Here is a 12,856-nt window from a genome sequence, read left to right on the forward strand (position 1 = left end):
TGTATATGCAACTGGCAATAAATCTAGATCATGAATTATAAAATTTACCATAACTCTTAGTTTACTATAATCCCACTGGTATTACTCAATCTTGTTCTTGCTCCTGTTTTTAGCTAATGGAGCTAATATTTAGTTAATACATTCTGTAGCATACCCTTTCCAGTGGTATTGATTTTCTTTTCTCTTCTGTTCTGTGACCTAACTAAAGTGCCAAACGTCACAGGGGAAGAATTTAATGTAGAATTTAACACCAAGAAATTAGCAGAAGTCCATGTCTTCACCAATAGTGGAGAAAATTATTTAACCTAGCTTTCTGTGTAATTGATTTTTTAATGCCTTAATGCAAAGTGTTTCTACAAACCTCTCTAAACCATACATATTCTATGCTAAATTCCGATTGTTCTTAAATGTACTAGTTACACTAACTGTAGATTACCTTTCACCCCACCCAAATTGTAATTCTAAATTAGATTGTTAGAGAAAGACAGAAAATTAAAATTCTAGAAAATCTCAATTAAATCTAGGTTATAAGACTAAGATTAATTATTAAAAAACAGTTTATTTTGGTGTTGAAGATGTAAAGACAGAATCTCTGTTCAACAGAGTCGAGGCCTGGCTGAGGCCATTGGGGGGCAAGGGGCAGAACCCTAGCCTGGTGCCCAAGAGCATGGCAGTGGGCAGGAGCTGCACAGGGGAACAACCGTAGCTTCCCGATTGAGCCCTGCCTTCTCTTCCAGAGCCTGCTCCCTTACCCCGGAACACACCTAGTATCACGAGTCCCCATGACCCTGAACATACGGAGATATCTGGATGCTTGACTGAATGCTTCATTCTTCATCCAAATGTTACAGTACCTGTATATCTTATGGAAAGACACAGCCCCAAACCAAAATAATTTCATTTACGAAATTTTCCTTTGAATGTGCCATTAAATAACGCACTTTCTTTCTACTAAAGGAAACATCTTGTCCCAATAAGTTTTCATCAAATATTGCCAACAGCAGTACTGGTGGAAGGAAGAGGCCCTTTTGGTGGTGAGCCGCTTGCTGGCTCCTGGTGCTGCTGGCTGGGGCAGCGCCTTTAAGTGCTGGTTGCAGGCTCAGGGGAGAATGTAAAAGAGAGAGGGACAAGACGAGGTACAAGAAACCAAGTGGAGAAGAGAAGAGCAGGAAGGCGAGAGAATGTATTTCCGTAGAAGGAATGAGTGAATGCTGAATTTTTTTATTCTTCATCCAAATATCAGGTGTCTCAGATTGAATCCTATGTATGTGTAGGGTATGAATATTCAAATGATCTTATTTATTGGATTGAGAGTTCAGCTCAAAAACAGTGCTAGCTATTTAATCAGCTTCTCCTCCTGTCCCGTGGCTACCAACAGAACAGGACATCTGCCCACTCTGGCTCTTATAATTCAATCATCTCTATAAATGTGACATGTCAGACATATATGCTGAATGATATTTTCATGGCCTGGTTAAAATTCAGTGCTGTGGTTTTGTTTGTCCCTAAAAGAAATTTTCAAAATCTCAGCTGGGAACAAAACTTAGAGTTTAGTTTCTGTTGAAATGTCACAAACTTCCCCAGTAAACTGAAAATACAGATTTAGTCCAATTTAGTCAAAATAAACAAATAGATCAAAATGTGTTTTATAGACAAGTTAACTCATTGGAATGAATTAGTGCTTAAAAACCCCTGTGACAATTGAAGACTTACAATAGTATTAGTATGAATTCAAAATGAATTAAATTAAGTGTAACACGTATTTGTGGAATGTACTTATACCCCTCCTTATGGTAGGGATGATGGGATTACCTGTAAGGCAGGGAGATCCTATATATATGATCAGAATATGGTCAGATATATATGATCAGAAATCATATATATATTCTTTTTTAGTGTTTGTTTATTTGCTAGGGAAGACTGGACTAGCATATGTGAAACATTAGAATGTTGGGTACAAAGTAGGAGAGCGAAGATGAGAGTAAAGGGTAAAGCACTTAGCCCTTCAGCTCAGGAAAGAATGGGTCGCCGGCATTTGCAGAAGTTGGGAAAGGCTTTATGAGAGAGTAGGGTCATAGCGGTGTAGGTTCCCATCTGATTTGGGATGGGCAGGGAGGAGAAGGGAGGCATCTTAGGCAAGACAAACAACATGAGGCAGAGCCAGCAGATACGAGAAATGAAGGCCTGCCAACAGAGAAAGACGAGGCAGGCTCGGCAGGGTGGGACAAGGTTATGAGAGCACCAGGATGCTCCAAAGAAGGAAGTGAGAGTAGATGCTGTGATTGATGTAGACCATGGGGAGCCATTACAGGTTCTTGAGCAGAGGTGTGACATGATATTTAAGAAAAAGTAATCTTGTGCCTTGAAAGGCAGTGCAAATAAATCTATTGGCTGTTTTAGTGGTGGGGTTTTTTTTCCCCCTTTGAGTATTCCAGTCTCCTCCTCATTTGCTATTTACTGCTCATGTCTGACCCGTTCTTACATCCAGCCCTCTCACATTTCCTCTTTCTGATGGCTGTGAAGGAGTAGAGCCAAGGGTGGGAGGAGGCATTCGCCTAGCATATGCAGCCACTTCACACTGAAGGACCCTGGAAAGACCAAGAAAGTAGGAAACTTGCAGCTCCAGGCTCTCTGGCCTCCATCTGCACTTGGCAGAGATGTGCTTCCCTATCATGGGACGATGCTATTTCCACCTTCCCGGCTGCCCACAGAGCTAGATTTGCAGGAACTGAACCTGTGAACGTGTGTTTGTGATGTCCTGGTGTAGACACACCCCAAAGCAGTAGTGTTTAGACACACCAGTCCACAGGAGGCCTTTTACACCCTAGTTATCTGTTACCCTCTAACTTTAAGCTGTTTTCTTTTATTGTCCAACTTAAGACATGTTACAGGCCAGGCCTCCAAGAAAGGTGTTCCTTCCACATTACAGTTTTCCTCCTGGAACTCTGCATAATTAAGATCTCTATGCTTTCCCCCTCTTGTAACTTTTTTAAAAAGGGTAAGATAGAGGAAGGAAAGTAAGCATTTTACTTTTTGGATTTCTCCAAACCCATTCATTATTTTTTAGAAGGTAAAATGGATCTACCCTGTTGGAATATTTATAAAAATTGGAAGCTCATTGTCAACTAAATCACATTTATTTATTCTAGTATTAAACTGCCTTTTTTTTTTAACCAGATGGAAAACATTAGCAGTAATAGTGAACGAACATATCCAGGCTCCCAGAGGTCATTTTTAACCACCATTAACAATCTGGTTTTCATAGATTAGAAATATACAAAAGGCAACGGTCCAGTAAAAGCTACACAAGAGACAGCTGAAGCTTCCATGCTCCTTATTTATTAACACGTAACCATTTTTCTAAACTGTTTGTGAGACATTTGAATCTTCTAAGCTCCAAGTTGGCAGATTTTACCCAGAAGCTGCAGTAAAATATCTGTTTGAAAAAGACACTGTTGCAAAATATTAGCAAGATCTCCACAGAGCTGATGAACAGAGAGACTTACTGTTAATGCCATCAGTGAATTTGCCTGTGGTTAACAGTTTCCATTTGCTGTCTGTTTGTTTAGTAGCTTCATACCCTTGGAAAGCTACTAATCATGAAATGGAAAAGAAATGCACCTTTACATGTCATATTTTAATTTTTTAATTTAATTCTGTAATTAAAATGTAATATAAGTCCACAAAATTTACTAATGAATCAAAAAGAACCTGGTCTAAAATGTGGAAACAAAACAAAAACAAAAACCCTGACTTCCAGAGTGGCCTATTCAGGAACAAGCTTCTCATTTAAATCGTTTTTTGAGTAGATAGAAAATTGTAGAATGCTACAATCTCATTATTCCCTATAGATAGATGCAAGGAGGTGTGGTGCTCTTTTCTTCTCTCTGTCAGATTCATTATTGTATGTGAGCATAAAACTGCTGTGCACTTAACTGGTTAACAGAGGCTTGAGTAAGCATAGGTAAAACTGCACATAATATGCATTTATCTTCATTTAAAAATATCATTATTTTTGGTTTACACATTTATAATTTGTTATCAACCTTCATGTTTCTCTTCCTTTAGATAATATTTTTGGGAATTATATTGAGGTCTATATTTATAATGTTTCACAGTTATTTCCTCATTATTTTCTTATTACAAAAGCCAAGATATTAAGGTTCAAGAACACCCCTGTCCGTGAGAGAATGGGAATGAGGTTGTGCAAATATGATTCAGATAGTAGAGAAAATCCCTGTCATTAAGGAACTCAGGGATGCCAAGGATATTATTGTTCTAATGATGGGGAGCCAGGACAGACTCCTTCCCCTCACTAGGTATACATTCTTGGGACATATACACCTGTATGCACACATACTCCTGAGAGGCATCAGGTGGAGTGCAGAATAGCAATTTATAATATCATGTTGAGGATTTTGTTGTCTATCCATGATACAGCAGGTCACTGCTTTGGGGAAAAATTCTGTTTCCCTCTTTGCAGAAAATTTTTATCCTGAAAATGAAATCTCCCAGTATTCCTACAAGTGCCTGGGGCCACTACATTCCATTTCTTGTTGAGGGAAATGAATAAATAGTGAGGAGAGAATTGAAATAATTTATTCTGACTCATGCTATAATTTAGAATTTGCAACTCTTGGGGTCCCTTTCAATAACAACTCAACATGCTCCATTGAGGGCCTTTTATGGGTCCAGCCCTGTGCTAGGTTCTGGCCATACAGGAAAGACAGAGCCCCTGCCTTCAGATAGCACACAGCCTAGTGGGTGAAGGTGAGGGTGCAAGTGGCACCATGACTGCAGCGTGTGCAAGTGCCCTGGGGACACAGAGAAGGGGTCTAACAGGGTTGGGGTTGGGGGAACACAGGGACAAGAGGATCGAAGAAACCTTCTCAGTGCACCTTTGTACTACCACACCTGTTCAGGTAAAAATAGGAAGCTTAATTAAATTATGTGGATAGTTGCAAATAGGTTGAAATTTGAAAAAAATATTCTGATTTGCTGAATGTTTGGACTTCTTTGGTTTATTTAGATTTTCTGGATTAAGTAGACTCAATTTATGACTGTAGATAAATGCGTTTTCTTGGCTTGCCATCATTCTAGTTAGCGCATAAGCAAAATCAGTAAGAACTACACTCCAACCTTTATCCACAAGACAGTTTTTATTTGTTGAGGATAGGTCATTATTTCACATCTCTGTTTCAGGTTAAGTTTTTTAAAACACCACACTGTCAGTGATTAGGAAACCCTTCCAGGCTTACAGATTCCCTCCCAAGGACGACTAAGGCCTTCCTCCACTTAGTTTTCACTGCCCCAAATTTGGGTGGCCCAAGAGGGCAGGGAGGCATCTGCTTCCATACTCTTGAGGGCTCCCCACTTCAAGAAGGAGGGGGCTCTGATCAGTTTCTACCAGAAATCTTGATGGCCTGGGCCCCACTTCTGGCTGCTCTAGCGATTACCTTCGTTGTGAAGGCTGGGGGTTGGGATGCTAACTTCAGGAATCTGCATCCACTGTGCCGCCATCCACAGGCTGGGCTCTGCCCTCATTTGCTGTAACTCTGCTCCCTGGTTTCCGGGGAATCATACACGAGTAAATGAGGACAACACTGGATCCTGAAGATTTCTAATTTCAAATTATATTAAATAAGCTCTTTTGTAGATATTAAAAGAAAATGAAAAGATAAACTTTCCGAAAACAGCCTGTACAAAACTAATAATATTTTCCTTCCTTTTTTGAAGGTGAACACACACAAGAAACCAACTCACCTCATTCACTCAAAAAGGATGTAGAAAATATGGGGAAAGGTGAAGTAAAGTTTTAGTTCTGTAGACTCCTCTTAGGTTTAAAAGACTATGGAGATAACAGGAGGATATTTTTGTTCTGCACCATATTTTAAGCTTGACAAGCAACATATGAATAATATATGGACCATTGGGTGGATATAATTGAGATTAATGCATATGTATCAATCAATACGTGACAATGTAATATAATACTTTAAAATAATATATTACATTGATTTATATTCATGGATTTCTGCACAAAATCTATCCTATGTCTATGCAACACTTTTTAAACTGGTAAAATATTTTGTCTTAGAATAATAAATTGCCAAATATAACAGTTCTCTGGAGAGTTATTTGTAAAGATTAGTAAAATGACTCTTCTTTTTTTCTTTATTAGAAGAACTTCAGAAGGTTTTATTTGAACAAATAGATTTACGGAGGCGACTAGAACAAGAATTCCAAGTGTTAAAGGGAAGCACGTCTTTTCCAGTATTCAGTAAGAAACCACTTTTATTTCATTGCATTTGTGATATTTGCTGACACTTGTATCATTAGGTTTCAGAATATGATTCTAAGTATTAAGAGGTTGTGTAAAGCTCCACACGGTCTTCTTGTCATTTCTGTTTAAATACATGGAACTTACAGGCTCTCATTTCGGTTTTGAATTGAGTCACAGAAAAAAATTCTTAAAGGAGCCTTTTAGTATTTGTTTTATTGATATGTGTATACCTGTGTGCATGTATTATGTGCATTTAAAATATGTATGTAAATATACAATTAAATATATAAAGATATTTAAATATTAGGTACATTTAGATTACATATATTTAAAACAAAAGAATTGCTCAGATATTTTTAGTCTGTAACATAGGAAAACAAAGAACAATTACTCTTGTTCTTGGCTAATGCCAAAAGCTGCCTAGTGCTTGAAATTTGTATAATCATGAGGATTTAAAATTTAACAGTTCAATGTACACTATTTTATTTATTGAAATTGGTATCATTTTAGTAGTTTTGGATTCTCCATTCATATTTAATGTTAAAATTCTGACCCAAATTTGGAGGGTAATAGATATTCTAGCCTAAAAACTATTGGTTTCACTCCCAGAGTCTTGGAATTTCAGGAAGAGCTCATGGGAGGTGTCCAGATTTCCAAAATTGAGCTGCCCTGGTCTGGGTCACGTTTGGACAATTCTCTCAGAGTGGTGATTTTCAGGCTTTTTGGAGTTTCATTTAGTCTCTGTTCTCTTCTCCAGAGAAAGGAAAAAGGGAAAGAACATAGTGTGTAAACTTATGTTTTATATGATATAAATTTAAAATTATTTTTCTCCAGAACACTTTTGCCAAATGTCAACATGCCCCTTGTTATTAATCCAGGGACCACAGAACTCGAGTTAGTGATTCCTGTGCCAGAGTCACAGGCCAGCATCCAGGTTTTTCGGTCATTGTGACAATTCTAACGACATGAACACACAGGTTTGCATTCACCAGGGCTTCTCAGATGGCATTTTCAGCACTGCTGAAAGACATGCCTGCCCCCTTGGGTGGCATTTTTGAATAGTACTGGGTTCCTGGTAATGTGCCAAGCTGAGCTCCACCAGAACACTGAGCTGGAGCAGAAACGAAGCTATCACTCCATGACGGAGGTGAGTTCTGACCGCAGGGAACAACGGGGTCTGCCAAACCCGCAGTCTCCCACCACCCACGAGGCAGCGTTGGAACCCACAGTGCTTGAGTATTTTGAATTCAGAGAGTGCCTCCTGAGGCTTAGAATAAGGTCAATAGCTTTTGATAGTACATTAGGAATATCATAACTTGTTTAGCTTCGAGGAAAGGAGAAACATGAAATGTATCTTTGAAATATTAAAAAAAAACAGGTGTTTCCAAAGGATCCCGATTCTTTAATTTGAAACACTGCATCTTAAGAAAGACTGCACCATTCCTAGCAACCACGTGCAAATAACATTTAATCATTTGTTTTCCTATAGACTGATGTTTATCTAATTGCTGAGTTTGCAAATCCCTACTCTTAAATCCCACAGACTGGGTCCAAGTCCCATTGATTCCTCCTACATTGTAACTCCCCATGAAGCCATTGCAGCCATAATTTATACCATTAATAAGAGCTAGTTCATGATCATTTTTGAGGAATTCAGTAATTTACATTAATTTATACATATTCCTTATTAATTGCTCCATCATAAACAGGTTTGACATGCTTCTGTGAAGGAAAAAAAAGTTAGTATGTTATAGTACAACTGCTCAGTTTCAATTCAGACCAATCATTCATCCTTTTGATCTGAATTAAAATGAATCCTCCATTACTGCCATGTATATGAAACACTTCAATTAAACAACAACAAAAAATTTCCTCTTTTTTTTAACTGCAACCTACTCCACTGACCAAGGAAGTGGCGTGTGTGTACCCAAGTTTGAATAATGTGTGGTTAGACACACCACAAAAGAGCAGTCAATTTCACACCGATGAAAATAGCAAATGTACATTATGTGCTTGTTAACTAAGTGTGAGGGGCCGGGAGGCTAGCAGATAGATTTAGATTCACTCAGATGAAAAGAGGAAAACCAAACTTTGTAAAGCCACATTGGAAGGAAGTATAGAGGAATCCCTGCGAACCTTATGCAAAGCTTTTACTGGGAGGTAAACAGAGACACACAGTCATGGCACTTAAAATCCAGTTCACATAGAGCACTGGTGACCTTGGTAAGAACCTACAGCATAAGGCAGTTAGGACTCCAGTCTCAGAAATTTACCAGACCTGAGTTCACTTTTGGGCTCTGCTACTTACTGTTGTTCCAAGGTTGTATGACCTTGGAAACTGTATGATGGGGCAGATAATTCCTGTCTTGGAGGATGAGAGCACTGAAGAAGATGGTCATGTAAATTGTGTACACATCTCTAGCATCTAAGTGTTCAATAGATGTCAGCCGTAGTGATGATGGTGCTAAAGAAGAGAAGGAGAAGGAGGAGGAAGTTATTGGCACTGAGCTCTAGAAAGGCGTTTCTGAAATTGCGTCCAAATTTCTGAGTCTCTCTCTTGAGCTTCTTGTTGTGGGTCTGAGGGTGAATGAGGACCAAGGAAATGAATCCTGGGCATGGAGAGAGTAAGGATAAAGATTAGAGGAATAGAGTCAGGGAGGGTCTCCCAAGGAAGATAGGAGAAATGTAACTTAGAAATGGGTGCAAATAGGTGTTTGGGGAGAAAGGATGAGGAGGAGCTTTACCCTCGTCATGGTCACTTTGAGATGACCATAGGACAACTGGTCAAGCATGTTGCACATTTACTGCCATGCATGATAAGACCAGCCCCCCCAACCCCCTAGCAACATGCCACCGTTCCAAACTCCCCCACTAATGGTCTGAACTTTCTTTTGTCTGCTTGTTGTTTTTTATTAGAGAAGTTGTACGTTTACAGAAAAATCATGCATTAAATAGAGTTCCCGTATACCACTCTATTATTAACACCTTACATTAGTGTGGTGCATTTATTGCAATTGATGAAAGCATATTTGTATACACATACTGTTAACTATAGTCCATGGATTACATTAGGTTTCACTGTTTGTGCTGTACAGTCCTATGTTATTTTTTTCTGTTTTCTTTTTTAATTTTTATTCTAGTGACATGTATGCAACCTAAAAATTTCCCCTTTAACCACATTCAAATATATAATTCAGCATTGTTAATTACATTCACAAAGTTGTGCTACCATCACCTCAGTCCATTGCAAAATGGTCTGATCATCCCTGCAGCTGTAAATCCAGAAGTCATTTTTGTCACCACATTATTTCACCTTCCCCAGTGACTCTGCCTCATCTTCCTCTCTTTTCCCCTGACACACTGCATCTTCCTTTGCTATAGCATCCATCCCTTTGCCATAGTTTTTTTTTATTCAGTTGTATTGAGATATAGTCACATACCATACAATCATCTATGGTATACAATCGACTGTTCACAGTACCATCATATAGTTATGCATTCATCACCCCAATCTATTTTTGAACATTTTCCTTACACCAGTGCGGTCGTAGTTGATTCGTCTGGGGCGGGGGGGGGGGGCGGCCGGTTGCTGAACCCTCGGCTCTCGGCGTTGCTCGGAGGGCACCGGCGGCGGGGGCTCTTTCCCGGAGGCGAGGGCGAGGCGGGGGACTGGGCCCGGTCCCCGGCGGAGGCGTGCAAAGTATGGAGGGTGGCGAGAAAGGAACAGGCGGGACACGTTTCTTTTAGTGTGAAGAATCCAAGAGAGTTTATTAGGGGAGAGTACAAGCTTATATCGGGCGGTTTAGAGGGCGGGGTGGCTGTAGGGGTTAAAGGCTTGGATTGGTTCTGAGAGGGCGTGAAGGTTGATTGAAAAGGTGCGGGAGTTGCTCCGGTAACGAAGAGGGTGGAGGGTACGGGTAAGGCACGGGGGTGGGGTTTTTCTCCGGCAAGCCCTCCCCAACGATTGTACTTTGGGGTGAGGAAATGGGGCCTGCCTCCGGCCTCACTTTCTCAGGCCTGGGGGGCTGTGGAGGGCGCTGTCGCCCGTGCCCACCACCCTCCCCAGGGGCTGATCAGGTCCCCCAGCCCAGGCCCGCCAAGTCGAAGCACGTAATCAGTGTCCCGCATTTCCCCCTTCTGTTTTAATTAAAGGAAGAAGCTTACCGGAGAGGTCCGCTAAGGGATGAGGGAAGGGGAGGCCGGGGAGGGGAAAAGGGGTTGACGGTTGCTCAGAGAGGCTGGAGCTCGGCGTTGGTGTGGCGCCCGAGCGCTCGAGAGGGGCCTCGCTGCTTGCGGGATGGACGAGGGTGGTGGCGCTGCGGAGGGTCAGCTTTTTCAGTGGAGGCAAGTCGTTGATACTGGACTTGCACAAATGATGAAAAGACAGCATCGGCTTGGTTCTTAGCAAGTTGGACAATTTTGCGGATAATGCAGGGCCCTAGGGTAAGAGCTAGAATAATCATTAGTAGGGGGCCGAGGAGAGGGAGGAGGTATGGGAGGATGGGGGCAAAGATATGGGACCAATAGTTGGCGGCTTCACGGTTTCTTTTGCGTTGTTCTAGTCCTTCCCGGACCTTTTTTAGGCTGTCTTCGGCGAGACCTGTGGAATTGGCATATACACAGCACTCTTCTCCTAGGGTGGCGCAAAGGCCTCCTTCTTTGAGGAGGAGAAGGTCGAGACCTCGGCGGTTTTGGAGCACGACCTCAGAGAGGGAATTGACAGAATTTTTAAGATGGGAAATAGCGTCTTGTAGGTGACGAATGTCCTCGTCAACAGCCGCCCGGAGGTGAGTTAGGGCGGAGCCTTGACTGGCTAATGCAGCAATTCCGGTGCCAGCGCCTGCAAGACCTAGGAGGGAGGCAATCGTGAGGGCGGTGATGGGTTCTCGCTTTTGCAGTGGGGCAGGAGCTGCAGTTGTTTCCAGGCGGAGGAAGAAGTCTTCCTCGCTGTGGTATAGGACCCTAGGGATGAGGACAATCAAGAGGCAAGTTTCATGAGTTGTATTGAGGGTCAGTACGTTAAGGCAGGGGGTAAGTCCTGTAGAGGAGCAGAGCCATTGGGAGGAGTTATGAGGAATGAGAAATTTGGCAGAGCTGCTGGGAGATGAGTAGTTGGCACAAGCTGTGAGGTTGGGAGAGTTACTTGAGCGAGGGCGGATGCACTTTCCTGTAAAGGAGACTGAATGAAAGGTTAGGGGGACGGCTGAGGTATTCCAATTGCATTCCAAGGGGTTGTCTTCTGCATTTTCTGAAAAGGAGAGGTTGGAGGCAACTGGCTCATACAGGGGGGAGGAAGTGGAGAGGCAAAGCCAACAAGAGGAGGTAAGATTGGGGTTGGAGGAATTCACTGAGGTGAAGGCCGCTTGGATAAGGTCGAGGATGGGAGAGGAGTAACGAGAGGGTGGCAGAAAAGGTTGGGGTGGTGGGGTTGGCGATGCACTGTTTGCAGCTGAGGTACGGCTTCCGGTCGCGCTGCTTGTACCTGAGGTGCGGCTGGAGGGCTGCGGAAAAAGGGGGTTAATGACTTGGTTGGGACCTATGCCAGAGGGTGTTTTTAATGCAGTATTTTGGCATGGTTGGCTTACAGCCTTCTTCTTTATGAGAATAAGTGATCCTCGGTCAGCTCCTTTCTCATAGATTCTGAAGCCCCAAGTTTGACCGAGTAACCAGGAGGGGTCAGTGGGGAGCTGCACTGTAAGATTAAGATGTGTGCAGGATTCCTCACTTTCTTGGCCGAGCCAGTTAACTGTAGGGAGTTTGCACCCTGGAGGGGCCCACCTTAAGGTAAGGTATTGATTAGGAACAGGAGGCTTCCAATTAGTGGCTAATGTTTTACACCCCCAGTATACTTGCAGCTGCCGGACAGACACCTTACAGCGATGTGTGTCTAGGAGACCCGCTAGAGCGCGAACTTGGGGTGCTTGGCGTGCAGATAGACGATTACCCATAGCGGAGGGAGAAAAGAAAAAGGGGGGTTGATTATTGAGTAAAGAAAATGAGGTAAACCGTGGTCGCGAGGCCGAAGGAGACGGCGAGAATAGAAGGCAGGAGCCTCTAGTAGCGAGAGCAGTTTGGGGGGGGCGGTCGCAAAGAGGCACACCGCGCCAAACAAAGAAACAAGGACACAAAGGACCACAGCAAAGTAATGGAGGGGAAGAGGGAAAGCTACTGGAGGAAGAGTGTTAGGAGGAATGGGGGGACATAGGAAGAGAAGACGAAAGGTAGTCGGGGGCAAAAGCCAGGTTAATGCGGGAAAGGAAGAGCGGCCCGGGCGCGGAGCAGCGTGGGAGAGGCGGCTCCAGACGTGGAGCAGCGAGGGAGAGGCGGCTCCGCGGGACGGCGAGGGAGAGGCGGCCCTTACCTTGCAGGCGAGGAGAAGGGGAGGTGGAGAGGCGTCCGGGCGAGCGGGTGGTTTACTGGACCGCTGCGTGGAGAGGACCTTTAATCCCAGGGTCGTGGGTTCGAGCCCCACGTTGGGCGCCAGTTGCGGTCGTAGTTGATTCGTCTGGGGGGGGGGCGGCCGGTTGCTGAACCCTCGGCTCTCGGCGTTGCTCGGAGGGTACCGGCGGCGGG

The 12,856-nt window shown here is 43.0% G+C and overlaps 1 protein-coding gene across 1 annotated transcript in view; it reads left to right on the forward strand.

Moving 5' to 3' along the window:
• The window catches only part of SKOR2 (SKI family transcriptional corepressor 2), a 39,031-nt gene that overhangs the window by 11,773 nt on the left and 14,402 nt on the right, over positions 1–12,856 (forward strand). Inside the window, exons 5-6 of the mRNA XM_037806291.1 lie at positions 5,737–5,802; positions 6,182–6,280. Of these exons, the coding sequence (XP_037662219.1) occupies positions 5,737–5,802; positions 6,182–6,280 (165 nt within the window). The remainder of the gene's footprint in view (positions 1–5,736; positions 5,803–6,181; positions 6,281–12,856) is intronic.

Source organism: Choloepus didactylus, chromosome 16 (assembly GCF_015220235.1).
Source record: "Choloepus didactylus isolate mChoDid1 chromosome 16, mChoDid1.pri, whole genome shotgun sequence".
In the NCBI taxonomy this organism is placed as follows: domain Eukaryota; kingdom Metazoa; phylum Chordata; class Mammalia; order Pilosa; family Megalonychidae; genus Choloepus; species Choloepus didactylus.